Below are 17285 nucleotides of genomic sequence, written 5' to 3' on the forward strand. Positions count from 1 at the left end.
TCATGGTCAATTCCATGCATTTCACGGTCAATCTCGGCGATTCCCCTTCACTTCACGGTCAATTCCATGCATTTCATGGTCAATTCCCTTTACTTCACGGTCAATTCAATGCATTTCACGGTCAATTCCCTTCATTTCACGGTCAATTCCATGCATTTCACGGTCAATCCTAGCGATTCCCCTTCACTTCACGGTCAATTCCATGCATTTCACAGTCAATTCCCTTTACTTCACGATCAATTTCGTGCATTTCATGATCAATTCCCTTTATTTCACGATCAATTTCATGCATTTCACAACCATTGAATTGAAGGGAATTGACCGTGAAATGCATGGAATTGACCATGAAATGAAGGGAATTGACCGTGAAATGCACGGTATTGACCATGAAGTAAAGGGAATTGACCATGAAATGCATAGAATTGACCGTGAAGTGAAGGGGAATTCATGGGATTGACCGTGAAATGCATGGAATTGACCGTAAATGAAGGGAATTGACTGTAAAATGCATTGAATTGACCATGAAGTAAAGGGAATTGATCGTGAAATGAAGGGAATTGACCGCAAAATGTATAGAATTGACCGTGAAGTGAAGGGAATTGACCATGAAATGCATGGAATTGACCGTGAAGTGAAGGGGTATCGCCGAATTGACCGTGAAATGCATGGAATTGACCGTGAAATGAAGGGATTTGACCGTGAAATGCACGAAATTGACTGTGAAGTAAAGGGAATTGACTGTGAAATGCATGGAATTGACCGTGAAGTGAAGGGGAATCGCCGGAATTAACCGTGAAATGCATGGAATTGACCGTGAAATGTAGGGAATTGACCGTGAAATGCACGGAATTGACCGTGAAGTAAAGGGAACTGACCGTGAAATGCATGGAATTGACCATGAAATGAAGGAAAATCACCGGGATTGACCGTGAAATGCATGGAATTGACCATGAAATAAAGGGAATTGACCCTGAAATGTATTGAATTGACCGTGAAATGCATGGAAATGCATGGAATCGACCGTGAAATGATGGAATCGATCCGTGAAATGCATGAATGATGAAAAAGGAATTCGACCGTGAAATGCATGAATTGATTGTGAAGTAAAAGGAATTGACCGTGAAATGCATGGAATTGGCCATGAAGTGAAGGGGAATAGCCGGGATTGACCGTAAAATGAAGGGAATTGACCGTGAAATGCACGGAATTGACCATGAAGTGAAGGGAATTAACCGTCAAATGCATGGAATTGACCGTGAAGTAAAGGGGAATCGCCGGGATTGACCGTGAAATGCATGGAATTGATCGCGAAGTAAATTAAATGAATGAAATTGACCGCGAACTAATTGAAATTGATCGCGAAGTGAATGAAATGGATTTTCGACCATCAACCTGATGGAATATTGAAAAATAACCAGGTTGGTTGGCTAAAGTAGCTTCTCCTACCCCAAAATCATATAGGGTACGTCAAGTAACTAATTTTGGTTTAAAAGATATTCTTATTAAATGAATAAAGAAAGAAATGAAAAAAAAAAAAAAAAAAAACAGAGAGAGAAAAAATTTTATATGCTTATATATACATATTTATATAAATATGTACTAGAGAAAATTGTAGTTAGAATAAATTTCTCCATGTAAAAAATAAATAAATAAAAAATTGCATAGATTGGCACAAACTACAGTTATGGCTACGGTTATGACCGTGAAGAATATTCGATATGTATCGAAAATTACAGGATTTTTGAGGCAAACTTGGTGGACAGTTCTGGACCTTTTTCAATCATATCGAAGTACATATCGAAATACCTTCGATATACATCAAAGGACATATCGAAAAAGCAAGGGCTACGGTTATGGCTATGATTATAATCCGTAGCCATAAGGAACCCCAACTTTCAGAAATCACATTTCTCAAAAAGCAGGGGCATTTTCAACCTTTGGCAAGTCGTCCATACATATGGGGATTATTCTCGTGAGGTAAAAAGAAGTGGGCTTAGAAATGTAAATAGGCCATAAATGGGTCGTACAGTTATAAATTTCTCTTATAATATGGCCTTTACGGTATGTCCAAATAAAGGTTTTAGCCTTACCTTTCTAACCGTTAGTATTTCTTTTTTTACTTTTGGCCAACTTTTTACTCTTTTTTGGGACAAAATGCTCTTCTTGTATTGTACGACGGTGCATGTCTGGAATTGAAAAGCCTTTTTCAAAATCGGAGTGTAGGCCCCACTAAAATAGGATTGGGCTCCAATCCTTAGGAATTTTGATCCGTTCATTTTAATTGGATAGTTGTGAATTATAAAAAGAATTTTTTTTCTATTAAAACTTTATGTGGCCTACAAGGGCATTGTTTGTTAATTTTGAACTATTTTCTGTAATGTAATATATTTGTAATGATTTTTCCCTCAAACTTGAGTCGATGACATTAAATTAAAACTCATTTCATTTGTATAGGGTGAATTTACTCCATGACAATTTAATGGACCCTACATAAGGAAAGTATGGACTTATACATAACACTTACTTATTGGATTGACCTCCTTTCTTACGCTTACTCAAATTCCTTTATTAATGCTCTCCTATGCTTCAATCAGTTTCCATTTTGCTTCCCCGATCATTGATATTGATACTTCAGCTCAAAGATCAAACACCTTCCATGGGGCTCCATTAAGGTGACCAAGGTTATGGAAGTTGGGTTGAATTTCCTACAACTAAGGATTGGAGTTAATACCTAGTAGGGATTCACTTATATGGATGTTGTAGAGGATCTAGACATAGATTTTACTATTGATTCAAGTTTAATATGTTGAACAATGTGGGGATCAAGTTCATCTTTTTCATTAAGATTTTAGCCCTCTTTCAAGTGATAAATTATAAGGAATGTGACTTAGATCTCATGAAATTTAGAGGCTAAGAATGAGAGATATGAGTGGGGAATCTCATAAGCTTCTATTGCACCAAAAATTAATGAAAAAACCCAAACACCGAATGACTTATATAAAAAACTAAGTTCTAACTTCTAACAGTAAAAAAATGAAAAATTTTGACTATTGCAATGGAATTGAAATAACTTTAATGGGATCGAGCAAATAACATTTTCATATGAAATATTTCTGGACAAGTATGATACTCTTACTCGAAGTCATCAAGTCGTTTTAAATGTCATTGAGAAGCTTCTTTGATCCCATTAAGTGGGATCTCGATGCCGTCGAGCAACTCAAATAAACAGGTCAATGCTTGCTGGATAGTTTTGAGTTTCCTACTTGATACCATCGAGTGTATCTTCGATGTCGTCGAGACCCATCGATTGTTAGTCAATGAGATCAAGGACCACTCGAAATTTATTATTTTGATCATTTGATTTCACAACTTTACACTTCTTCTAGCCTTACTTATCATGTTCCAATTGAGCCCATAAGACTAAAGGATGATCAAAAAAAGTTTACCTATTACGGTTAGAATCATGTAGAGGCCAAAATTGTTTTGGGTCTAAAGTTAGGGTCGCTAAGGCACTTTACTTATATGTTCTTTACTTTCTTAATGATATAATCTTCATGTGTCTTCGGTCTTCAGCTTCCAATGGCTCAACTGACTGCCTAACACACCAACGCATATAATTGAAGGTGCACAATACTAACACGATGTACATTGGTATGATCACATTTCTACATTGGTATATCAAGCTTAAAGCTAATACTTTGTCTTTCATGCACTATAGATTCCTTTTGCAAACCAAGAAAACCCGATCCTTGCTTACACTATGATAATGTAAAGGTCTCCCTCAATTGTTCAATATTATTTTTATAGTATGTGAAGGATGATTTCAACAAGTGCCATGTCAGGAGAAAGATGTTTAGAAAAACCCACTTTGAATATTTGCTTGATGAAGTTAGCCCCACAAAGGTCATGGTTGTTGTTGAAGAGTGATCCCCTCTCAAAAAAACTTGACAAAGTCACCTAAAAGCTGTCAAAGTGGAGTGAATGACATTGGATGAATGCCAAGAGCTTACCGGAGTGGGTCACATAGAAATGGCAACAACGGTCCTGACGACCATCTAAGGTGGAGGTGGTGGTCCCTCTCTCCAAAATAAATAAAATAATAATGATAATAACATAAATGGGGCCGTGGCCCCGTATATATAGATTTTTTGACTGATTTTATAGGGCCCACCATTCAATTCCATTGAAATCCACTCCGATCAGTAGCTCAGAAAATTAATTTTAAGGTATGATCCTAAGAATAAGGGAAAAGGACATAAACGATGGCCCATACCAGAAAAAAAACAGCTCCGAAAGAAATGTCATCGTTATCTCGATTTGAGAGCCACAGAAGAGTTCAACAAAGATGAAATCAACACCTTCAAAGGTCTCAAAATATACATAATAAAATAAGCTCTTCAACAAAGATGAAATCAACGCCTTCAAAGGTCTCAAAATACACATAATAAAATAAGTGGGTCAGATTTCACATAAAGTGGACCAAATCCTTATTTAATAGAACCTACTCTTTTCTGTACGCTGTTAAAATGACATTTTTGTCCTTTATTTTATATATATATATATATATAAGTAAAAAGCTAACCAGGGTTTTATAATAAAAAATAAATAAATAAATAAACTAGCAGTATGGAAAGCAAGGCTTAAACCTAACTTTTATAAGACCATAGGACCACTGTTATAAATAAATAACCTCCTGACTTGTAGAAATGCTCCAGTGGTGAGTTATAAGTTATAGTGCTCCTTTGTATCAATTAACTTGGACATTCCAATCTCTTGATCTTAACTGTCCATTAAATAAAGACCAAACTTCATGGTCCATCATGCCGAAATCACACGGATAGGAATATCCAATCCATCCTTCAGCTGGGCTTATTTCCTATAGCCATCGTTTTTCCAAGCCATGCATGGATACGAAGGTTAGGATTGCCTGATAAAAGTGATTCTTTAGAATCATATGCAATCCACAGTTGTCCCAACAAATAGATGGGTCAAATTGTTTTTTAGACCTATTTGTGTGAAATGATCTAGACCGCCCATATTAAGGCCATTGATCAAACGGTTAATATGTGACGTCATATTAGTGTGACGTTTTAGTGATAACGCTTGAAATGTGCGCTGGACCTAATGAACAGTCTAGATCAATGGATTGGACAGTGCAACAAAGAGCACCATAGCCTACAATGCTATGCGAAGACTGGAGCAGTTCTCTATGGCTTATTTGGCTGAGATGAGAATGTAAAGAACAGAAGCATAGGTTTCAAAGGAATTCCATATATAGACATTGACAAGAGGCCTTTATAGCATTGGGCTTGGGTTTTGAAGTGTTTGTCATGGCCAAGCAACCTTCTTCTCCCGTTTGGATGATGCATTCACCTGTGGCTAATAATCTCTACGTGGAAGATGGGATATCCAGTGTAGATAAAGAATCTGTGGTGAGTGAAATCGTTTATCCAATCAAGTCCCACAAGGCAAATCATCTACCACCGTCGCCGCATCCTCTTCCACCGCCTTCTCATGAAGTTGGGAAGAAAGCCGTCGTTTATCTGACTCACACTCACAAGGTAAACCACCTTCAATAAACTAACATCAGCTTAATCATTGTGAATGCTTGGCTCTACAGATCAATCAATCCGGACCATCGAATTGATGGGCCACCTTGTCATTAATATCATCTGTACTTACTATATATCTTTACTGTTTGTTTCATGAACAGATAATCGCAGAGCTCGTGGGGACCTACATTCTTGTATTTGCAGGGTGTGGATCGGCGCTCATTGACCAAAGAGGTCCCATATCGTTGGTAGGCATGGCCGTTGTGTGGGGCCTAGCAGTGATGGTGATGATCTACACCATCGGGCATGTCTCAGGTGCCCATATCAATCCTGCCGTCACCATCGCCTTGGCTGTCTCCAGAAAATTTCCATGGAAACATGTAAAATCAGCAACCCATGCACTAATAATAACATAGTAAACCATAATCCTATGTATATATTGTACCATGTATGATGTACTATCAGTGTACATAGCCATCAATCTAGACCATCCATTTTATTGAATTCCCGAACAATGTATGATGTGCTATCAGTGTATGTTGATCTGTCTCGGTCGCGTATTCCCAACCGTTTGATCAGTTCATGCTAACTAATGATAGTAGAATATACGGACTATGGATTTTATTTGATTTAATTTTTAATTATTCTAGAGCTGAAACAATGCACTTGGCTTGGCAGGTGCCAGCTTATGTACTAGGTCAGGTGATTGGTGGGATCCTGGCGAGCCTCACCCTCCATGCATTGTTCGGGAAAGATAATCTACGGCCGACGCTCACTCTACCTCAGGGAGACACCAGCCCTATCAATACTATTATTTGGGAATTCATCATCACCTTCATTTTGATGTTCGTAGTGTCTGGCGTGGCCACCGATCAGAGGGCGGTATGATGCTTGATGCCATTTGATGCTTTGATTGCTCTTTTATGTTTTCTGATATAGAAGAATTGGAGGTATAGACGTAGGGCATCTATTATAGGGCTGAAAGCCGGGCGGGTTCAACCCAACCGACCCACTGGGCTGGGCTCCTGCAGGATGTATCGGGTTCAGTCCCGGGCTTGGGCTATGCAAGCACCAACCTAATAAAACTTGGGCCAGGCTTGGGTTGAGGTCTTAGGTTGCCTGACCCAACCCGAACCCGATCGAATTATAAGTTATAAATTGTAATTGAGTGCGGATTGTCTGTGTTAAAGGCACATGAAATTTCAATGCAATCGGGTCTCATTAGTCCACATCATTTTTGATGACTCAAGCTAACAAGATACTTAAGAGAAGTCGTATATTTTAGCTTGTTTGTTTAGAGAAAAATTGAAGTTTTTTACTATAAATAACTACATATATAATTAATAAATTAAATTATTGGTATAAAAATTAAGAGTAAGGATCCTTTGTTTGCGTCAAGCATGACTTTCCAGCTGTTCTGTTTTGTCATTGGCCCATGGCAATCAACAATGCAGTATTAAATGCAGTGTGTAATAACATAGTCCAATTAAATTGCAACAACCATAATTTTCCTGCTTTGACACAAACAGAGGATCTGGACTCAAAATTTAAAATGTGTATTGAAGTATATAAATTAATGTAATCACGAAAATATTAGCATGTCTCCACTCGACCAACCCGGCCTGCAAACTAACCGAACCTGCTTGGGTTGGGCTTGGGCTAAGAACTTCTAAGGGTTGGGTTGGGTTGGGTTAGGGTTGGGGTATAGGATGGTCTGATTATCACAGTAGAGTGCATCCAAGTAGTGGTCCATCCATGGATTAACCCATGATTGGACGGTGAAGATGGTCTAAATGTCAGTTGGAGAGGAATATAGTTTATACACAAGACATTTGCTCGGGCCAGTGCGCAGCTCTTTTTCACCAGTTTACCTACATTACTGGACCCTTAGATAGTCCCATTTTTATTTGAATGCTTCTGCAACCACATCTTTTTAAAAATACCAGGGTATTCTTGTCCTTGGAGAGATTAACATTCCTCCGCTTTGAAAGATGGAGGGTATTTTAGTCTTTTGCTAATGCTTTTTCTTCTTACAGGTCAACGAACTGGCAGGAGTTGCGGTAGGAGCAACGGTCCTGTTTAACGCTCTCATCGCTGGGTAAGGACTCCAGATCATCATCACTCTACATTTTACATTTAATGTCAGATGATCTTGTAATAAGATCAACGGTATGGATCAATAAACCATGTGCCCACCATGAATGGGCCATAGGTGAGCATGAGCTGCTAAAAAATGATCCTAACCATCAATCTATGGTCAGTTAAAATAACATAATTGTCAATGGTTTTCACTAGAGGTGGGCATCGAGTCGAGTCGGACCGGATTGGGTCCAACTTGACTCGATCCGATCCAAATCCTTGCTGGCCTGACTCGAACTGAGTCCCACTCGGTCTAAGAAACCTAATCGAGTTGGATCGAGTTGAGTCTAGGCAGAGAGAGGGAGAGAAAGGAGGAGAGAAAGAAGGACATGTGAGAAATCGGAAGAGAAAGAAGGAGAGAAAGGAGGAGAGAAGAAAGGAGATGAGGGAAATCGGGAGAGAAAGAGGGAGAGAAAAGAGGAGAGATGGGTGGGTGCGGTGCCTCCTTCGGGTAGAGAAAGAGGGATTAGCGTTCGTTCGGATTTCGGATTGGATCGATCCAGATTGACCACGATCCAAACTCGATCCGATGTACGATCGGATCTGAGTGGTCCTACTCAATCTGCACCGATCCAGGCCTTCGAATCGGACCAGATCTACCAGATCGGGTCAGATTCGCCGGATTGGATCGGATTCTGCCCAACTCTAGTTTTCACTCAAGTCCATATTTTGAATGATTTGAACAACGAACTATAAAGATGAAGCATGAGTTGCCGAAAAATATCCTAAACATCTTCATGGAAGCCCATTTTTTTAATGGTCAGGATCATTTTAAATTAGTGGTCTATCCATGCTGTGCACTCGATCCCGAACTGAGCCTTTCACTGATGGGTGGTGGATTCTGACTTTGGTGTCCTGCAGGCAAGTGACTGGAGCTTCCATGAATCCTGCAAGGAGCATTGGACCTGCCATTGCTGCAAAACACTTCCATTCTCTTTGGATTTACGTGGTTGCGCCTATCTTCGGCGCCATCGCGGGATCAGCCGTCTACACGCTCATTCAGTTGCCTGACAAATACAACAAAGACATTTAAATATGCTCTAATCAATAAGTGATCAAATCGGTTTTGATGCAATGTGAATTTCATTAGATATTTTCTTACTTCTTAATGTGTATATTTATTAAGATCTTTATAATTTTTTATAAATTTCTTAAAGATCTCTCACCTCTTTTATACATTTGTGTTAGGGAGTCATTTGAAGGGATTGAGCTCCTTATTGTAATTGCTTTACTTTCAAGTTGAAAATGGAAAAGAATGCAACTCCATTTTGAGCACTACCTGTGGAAATGTAATATCTGGTGTTTCAACATGATTGAAGTCCATAGGAGGTGATCGGTGTCGCGAGACAGGTGATTGCTAATGACCAGTTTAGATTCTAGCAAGAATTCTTTTCATTCCAATATTTTAAATGACTTATATGGATTAAATGTTCACTTTTAAAATTTTCATAAGGGTCACTTTAATATTAATATGACATCTAACATGTTAATGAGGTCACACAAACTTGAATGTATAAGCAGTTCTAGAATCTGTAAGTAGCTTTTGAATCAACAAAAAAAAATGAGGAAAACTTTGAAATTGCATTGAGAAATATTCATTTGATTACATCACTTACAAAGATAAAATCAAAACCTTGAATCGGTTAGAAATAATCTGAAATAGCAAAACTTTTCTAAAGCATAACTCGCTAGAAATAAAAACATGTGGATAAATTTATTAAAATTGAAATTTTCTAAAAATGATAATCTTCTTGAAAATTGTATTGTTAAACCAAAAGCGTGTGTTTTCTTGCTAAACACTCATCCTCAACCTGTTGTTTGGGTTGTGCTGACCCCATAAGCACTATTACATAAAGATTGATAAGTTATGCATTTCGTGATGATACTTAAATTAAAAGTTACAATTGATTTATAGTACACACTTCAAACAACAATTTCTCATTATCTGAAATGAATTTCTTTGAATTAGACATATATAAGGCTAGTTATGTCATAATCTACGTTTGGATTCTTTTGGTTCAATCATGCTAAGAAGGTATATGTGGCCGACAGAGTCATGCACTTCCTACTTCGGCCAAGTCACAACACGACTCAAGACTGGGCAAGCTAGTAAGAAAATATTGTATTAGATTACCTGTCTCCCAATACCTTGAATATGAAAATGGTCGGTATTTCCCTGTGAATAGGATTACTGTGAAAATCCAAGCCATGCAAAAGATCGGCACCATCATGATGATTGTCATACAAGAAAATTAGGCTGATCGGTTGATCACGTGGGAAGAACTGTATATTGGTTCAGATTATCGGGAATGCATTTACTTTTATGATGTGGTGAAGTTCATATTTGGATCGACCAGATTTTTAAGGTGGATGATTTTCATGATGAGGCCAACATTTTGGACGTCTTGGATGTATTACACATATAACATTGGTGGAGAGAAAAGACCGATGCCGTAGGCTTATGGTGATGAGGGCAGCACAGAGCTATAATATCTCTAGCCATTTAAAGACGGTCCATTAATTTTTTTAAATATGGGTTTAGATTGCTCGCATGATCGTTGGATCGTGGGAGTCGTGCATACAACAATGCATGATTCAAGTTTACAGGCTGAACAGGTGGCGTGGTCCAATCATACAAACCATTGATATCGTGGGCCCCACTGTCAAAGTTTTATAAACTAAGGCCCCATTTGTTAAATCTGAAGTCTAAAGCCTAAATATGAAGTCTAAATCCTGAATCTGAAATCTGAAGCCTCAATCAGAAATGAAGTCAAAAAACTCGTTTGATAATTATGGCTGAAGTTTGAAAATTTAGTACTGAATTTGAAACAATCTGTTTGTTAACAAACATCTGAAATGTCTAAAGTATGTTAATTTGATACATTTAACTTTATCTCTTGTTTGAAAATTTTTTATATTATAAAGAAATTATTTTTTATTAAATAAAAATAAAATTATTCTATTTAATTCAAATAAAATATGAAGTACTTGATAGAAAATTAAAATATCATTATTCACAAAAGTCAAGGTGTGCCCATATACGTTTCCAGCACAGGAACTTCCTACGAAGACGAGCTATATAGCTGGTGTAAATACGTGTTGTGCGAAGACGAGCGCGGACGCTTCTCAAGGTCTGAGTTATACAAACGGTTCAAAGGAGATCAAAGTTACATGTTCCCTACAATAATGTATTTATTATATCCACACCGTTCATCAAATTTTTGAGATCATTTTAAAGCATTATCCAAAAAATGAATCATATCCAAAACTCAAATGAGCCACAACAAAAATAGCAGCGGCATAATGATTTTCACCTCTAAAAAATTCACAGGGCCCACTATAACATTTATTTTCCATTTAATCTATTCATAAAATTAAAAATATCTAGATGAAAAGGAAAAACAAATTTCATATTGATCCGAAACTTCAGCAACCCTAAAAGGGTTTCAATGGTAGACATTCAATCTCCCATTGCTTTTTCCAGTGTGGTCTAGTTTATCTTTAGATCTGTCTTATTTTTCAGCTCAAGCCTTACAACAAGCTCACAAAATGGATGGACGGTTTGGAAATAACAAATACATCATGATGGGACCCACGAAACTTGCTGACGTCAGTAAACCAGCCAATCCTCTTCCTAATTCCGTCCCAGCCTGGCCGTGGATTAGCTACTGACAGGTTGAGTAGCAAGACCGGCTACTGAAGTAACGTCACCAAGTTTTTTAGGCCCCACCATGATGTATGTTTTGTATCCACGCCGTCCATTCATTTGGAGAGATCATTTTAAGGCAAGATCTAAAGAATGAGTTAAATCCAAAGCTCCAGTGGACCCCAGCACAGAAAACAGTGGAGGCAATGACGCCCACCATTAAAAATTTCTAAAAGCCACGAAGTTTTAGATCAACCTGATATTTGTGTTTTCCTTCTTTCATGTCTTTTTTAATCTTTTGAACAGGTTCGATTTCAAATAAACATTATGGTGGGCCTTAGGATAGTTTCAATGGTGGGAATCACTCTCCCCACTGTTTTCTGTGGTGAGGTCCACTACAGCTTTTTATCTGCCTCATTCCTTGGATCATGCCCTAAAATGATATCTCAAAATGGATTGACGGTGTGGATAAAACACATACATCACAGTGGGGCCCATATAACTTGGTGAAGTCACTTCAGTACCTGACACACTGCTCAACCTGACAGTATCTAATCCGCCTCCCCCAGCCCATCCGCTTCAAACGCGGATTGCGTCCTACCCCCGTCCGGATGGAAGGGCTCTGTGGGGCCCACCATGATGTAAGTGTTTTATCTAAGCCGTTCATCATTTTTCTCATATTATTTTAATATGTGATCTTAAAGATGAAGCAGGTCCAAAGCTCCAGTGAACCACACCAAAGGATGCTGCGGTGATAATGACATCCACAATTGAAACCTTTCTAATGGCCACTATGATGTTTTTTTTTACCATCCACTTATTCATTAGGTCAGGTAGATGTGGATGAAGTGAAAACACAAATATCAACATGATCTGAAACTTCTCCAGCTCCCAAGAAGTTTTTAATTGTGGACGTTCAATCCCTACCTTATGGTCCAATTAATTATTGGACCTGCTTCTTGTATTAGCTCTCACCTTAAATGATCTGAAAAAGTTGATGGACAATGTGGATCAAACACATAAATCATGGTGGGGCATAAAAAAGTTTCACAGGTTAAAGGTTGATTTTGTATTTCGCATACAATTTAAAAGAAAAAATTATCGTAGTTATTTGAAAAAAGGGTACTTTAGGAAGCAAAAAATTTTCGTTTAATGAAAAATCACAGCGCACATTCCGCGTTCACCATTAAGCCAGACTCTTATCACGGAAAGAATTCAGTGAAAAACCACTTAGCGCTTTCCATCTTCCGCGTTAATAATGCATTAACAAACACCACTAAACATGGAAAGTTTTCCCTATTCCGCGTTAAGTGCAAAAATTCAGCGTTAACAAACACGGCCTAAATGATATTCCAATCTCGGGGAGTCTATGGTTAATGAACCACCAAAGGTGGCGCCATCATATCAAAGGTCTGGATCAACCAACATGGACCCAGCTTTTTCAATTTGAAAACATGAACCGTGGATTATTAATGACGCGTGCATCAATCCAGACCGTAAACGGCTTTACAGCAAATTAGCGTCCGATCGGGGGAATGATCACGTACGTTAGCAGATACGCTAATTACATGCTTTCGAGCAGTGTGGAGCCCACCCGTGATGTGATGTCTATATGAATTCCCTGGACAGAATGCCAAATTTCTTAGAAGCCGGCAACAGTTAGCGATTTCACAAAAATTCCCTGTGAAACTGACAAACATCGCTAGCTGTATGGTTCGGATTACTGTAATTAAGGTATTTAGTTTCTTCTTTTGTTTCTTTGCTTATGAAAGTGACAGAGATATCGGTTCTTGTAATGGTTGTTTGACAAAGATATGTATGACGGCTTCTAAGAAATTTGGCATTCTGTCCAGGGGATTCATATAAACATCGCTAGCTGTTTGAAATATCTTCTCTGTCACTTTCATAAGCAAAGAAACAAAAGAAGAAACTAAATACCTTACAATAATTCAAACCATACAGATTCTAGCTAAAGCTCCTCTAATCCACGCCATTTGGCATAATAACATCACGCCCATCCATTTCGTCCATCTAATCCAAAATTCACCCGCACCGCCAAACCAAAATACAAGCGCCCCACACATGCCAACACGGTGCACATGTGCCAGATCCCAGCCTTTCATCAGGCGGGTGGGGGTATTTTTTCGGACTAAGACATGCTGACCCAAGGACATATCCAAGAAAAGTCCAAAATCTCATGCCCATGTGCTGCATTCCTCTCCCTCCATGTTCACACAAGGCCATTTGCAACTTCAGCTCAGGTGCTAGGAAAAACTACATCACCGGCAGAGGGAGCTACATCTAACTGAATAACACAAGGGCAGTTATACGATACTCAAGCAGATTGTAGCACTTGATACGCAGGCACTCTGAAATTGTACAAGTAATATACAACAACTCAATTTAAACCGAGTAAACTGTCGAACGCACTGTATCTAAATCAAATTCAAAATTTTAGATCGTTTTAATGAGCCTATAGCCTCTGATTCTTGGACATTTGTTTGTTGAAATAGGACCATTGAATTTTTTTTCAATTTAATCGTCAATTAAATTTCCACCAATCTAATAATTATATAATGAAATAATCATAATTTTTGGTTAATGATACATCTAAGCTTGAAATAATAGTTTGGAAAGTTTAATTTGACTTAATTATTGCCACGTATGCAATTATTAAGTAACTTCTAACGCCAGAGTATCAAAGCTTCTTATAACCTGACCGTCATGAGTTATGGGGTTTTTTATTATTATTTATAACGATGACCTTTAAGGTATGTTCCAAACGAAGGATTGGGCCTTTTGTAACCGTTAGTTTTTTTCACTTTTGGCCAGCCTTTTTCCCTTTTTTTTGGGACAAAATGCTCTTCTCGTATTGCATTGTACGGTGGTGCATGTCTCAGGAGTTGAAAAGACTTTTTCAGAATAGGAGCGTAGGCCACGCTAAGATCGGATTGGGCATCACTCCTAGGGAAATTTACTCCTTTAATTTTAATTGAATAGTTGTGAACTATAAAAGGGTTTTTTTTTTTTTTTTTTCTTCTATTAAAACTTTATGTGGCCAACATGGTGTTGTTTGTTAATTTAGAACTATTTTCTCCAATGTGATCTATTTGTAACCTCAAGCTTAAGTCGATGACATTAAATTAAAATTCATTTCATTTGTTCAGGGTGGATTTACTTCATGACAATCTAATGAACACTACATTAGGAAAAAAAGTATGGACTCATAAATAGCACTTACTTATTAGATTGATCTCCTTTATTACGCATACTCATATTCTTTGAGTGATGCTCTCCCGTACTTCAATCAGCTCCCATTTTACTCCCTCAATCGTTGATATTAATACTTTAACTCAAAGATCAAATATCTTGCATGCAGCCCCATTAAGGTGACCAAGGTTATGGAAGTTGGGTTGAATCTCCTACAACTAAGTATTGGAGTTGATACCTAGTAGGGATTCACCTATATAGATGTTCTAAAGGATTTAGACATAGATTTTACTATTGGTTCAAGTTTAAAATGTTGAACAATGTAGGGATCAAGTTCATCTTTTTCATTAAGGTTGTAATCCTCTTTCAAGTGATAAATCACAAGGAAGATGACTTAGATCTCATGGAATTTAGAGGCTAGGAATGAAAGATATGAGTGGGGAATCTTATAAGCTTCAATTGCACCAAAAATCAATGAAAAAATTCAAATACCGAATGGCTTATACAATAACCAAGTTCTAACTTCTAATAGTAAAAAAATGGCAAAATTTGACCGGTTCAATGGAATTGAAATACCTTTAATGGAATCAAGCAAATAGAATTTTCAGATGAAATATTTCTAGACAGATATGATGCTCTTACTCGATACCATCAAGTAGTTTCAATGCCATTAAGAAGCTTCTTTGATTCCATTAAGTGGGATCTCGATGCCATCGAGCAACTCAAATAAACAGGTCAATACTTGTTGGATAGTTCTGAGTTTCTTACTCGATACCATCGAATGTATCTTTGATATCATCGAGACCCATCGACTGCTAGTCAATGAGATTAAGGACCACTCGAAAATTATTGTTTTGATTATTTGATTTGATGGCAGCTTCGCACATCTTCTAGCCTTACTTATCATGTTTCAATTGAACCCATAAGACTAATTAAGGAATGATCAAATAAAGTTTATCTATTATGGTTAAGATCATCTAGAGGCTAAAGTTGTTTTGGATCTAAAGTTATGGTTACCAAGACACTTTATTTACATGCTTGTTTCACTTCCTTGATGATATAGTCTTCATGTGTCTTCGATCTTCAGCTTCCAAGGGTTTAACTGGCTCTCTAACATACCGACGCACATAATTAACAAACAAGGTACACAAATAAATGTACTAACACAATATGCATTGGTATGATCACATTTCTACATTGGTATATCAAGCTTAAAGCTATTACTTTGTCTTTCATGCATTATAGATTCCTTTTGCAAACTTAGAAAACCTAGTCATTGCTTACACTGCGATAAAGTAAAGGTCTTCCTCAAGTGTTCAGTATTATTTTTACAGTATGTGAAGGATGATTTTAACAAGTACCATGTCGGGAAAAAGATGTTTAGAAAAACCCATTGGATATCTGCTTGATGAAATTAGCCTTACAAAGATCATGATTGTTGTCGAAGAGTGATCCCCTCTCGAAAAAAAAATACTTGAAAAAGTCACTAAAAAGCTGTCGAAATGGAGTGAATGACATTGGATGAATGCCGAGAATTCATCGGAGTGGATTCCACGAATATGGCAACAACCGTCCTAACGACCATCTAAGGTGGAGATGGTCCCCTCTCTCCAAAATAATTTTTTTTTTTAAAAAAAAAAAAAAACATAAACGGGTCGTGGCTATATATATATATATATGGACTGATTTTATAGGGCTCGGCATTTCCATTGAAATTCACTCCGATCATTAGCTCAGAAAATTAATTTTAAAATATGATCCTAAGAGTAAGGGAAGAAGGTATAAAGGATGGACCATGCCAGAAAAAACAGCTCAGAAAGAAATGTCACCGTTATTTCGATTCGGGAGCCACAGAGGATTTTAACAAAGATGAAATCAACACTTTCTACACGGAATAAAATAAACGGATGAGATTTCACATAGGGTGGACCAAATCCTTATTTAATGTGACCTACTCTTTTCTGTACGCTGTTAAAATGACATTTTTGTCTTTAAAAAAGAAGTGAAAAGCTAACCACGGTGTGTGTGTGTGTATAAAACTAACAGCAAGGAAAGCAAGGCTTAAACCTAAGTTTTATAAGACCACGGGACAACTGTTATAAAATTTAAAATAAAAATAAAAAAACCTCGTGACTTATAGAAATGCTCCAGTGGTGAGTTATAAGTGATAGTGCTCCTTTGTATCAATTAACTTGGACATTCCAATCTATCGATCTTAACTGTCCATTAAATAAAGACCAAAATTCATGGTCCATCATGCCAAAATCACACTGATAGGAATATCCAATCCATCCTTCCGTTGGGCTTATTTCCTATAGCCATGCTTGGATACGTAGGTTAGGATTGCCTGATAAAAGTGATTCTTTAGAATCATAACCAATCCACAGTGGTCCCAACAAATGGATGGATCAAATTGGTTTTTAGACTTATTTGTGTGAAATGATCTAGACCGCCCATATTAAGGCCATTGATCAAACGGTTAATATGTGTCATATTAGTGTGACGTTTCAGTGGTAACGCTAGAAATGTGCGCTGGACCTAATGAACAGTCTAGATCAACGGATTGGACAGTGCAACAAAGAGCACCATAACCTACAATGCTATGCGAAGACTGGAGCAGTTCTCTATGGCTTATTTGGCTGAGATGAGAATGTAAAGAACAAGAGCATAGGTTTCAAAGGAATTCCATATATAGATATTGACAAGGGGCCTTTATAGCATTGGGCTTGGGTTTTGAA

General features: G+C 37.6%; 1 protein-coding gene across 1 annotated transcript; it reads left to right on the forward strand.

Annotated features, from left to right (window-relative positions):
* Window positions 1-5330: 5330 nt before the first annotated feature.
* On the forward strand, window positions 5331-8724 carry LOC131238030 (aquaporin NIP1-1-like). The gene is made up of 5 exons (XM_058236158.1): window positions 5331-5561; window positions 5684-5932; window positions 6231-6434; window positions 7589-7650; window positions 8553-8724. Exons 1-5 carry the CDS (start codon window positions 5331-5333, stop codon window positions 8722-8724), a joined length of 918 nt encoding a protein of 305 aa, XP_058092141.1.
* The last annotated feature ends 8561 nt before the right edge of the window (window positions 8725-17285 follow it).

The sequence above is a fragment of the Magnolia sinica genome, chromosome 2, assembly GCF_029962835.1.
Source record: "Magnolia sinica isolate HGM2019 chromosome 2, MsV1, whole genome shotgun sequence".
Lineage (NCBI taxonomy): Eukaryota > Viridiplantae > Streptophyta > Magnoliopsida > Magnoliales > Magnoliaceae > Magnolia > Magnolia sinica.

Excerpts from the sequence above, each read along its gene's own strand:
- LOC131238030 (XM_058236158.1), top strand. The coding sequence starts at position 5,331 with ATGGCCAAGCAACCTTCTTCTCCCGTTTGGATGATGCATTCACCTGTG. Across the intron at positions 5,933-6,230 it reads GAAAATTTCCATGGAAACAT|GTGCCAGCTTATGTACTAGG; the intron begins GTAAAATCAGCA and ends TTGGCTTGGCAG. Across the intron at positions 6,435-7,588 it reads TGGCCACCGATCAGAGGGCG|GTCAACGAACTGGCAGGAGT; the intron begins GTATGATGCTTG and ends TTCTTCTTACAG.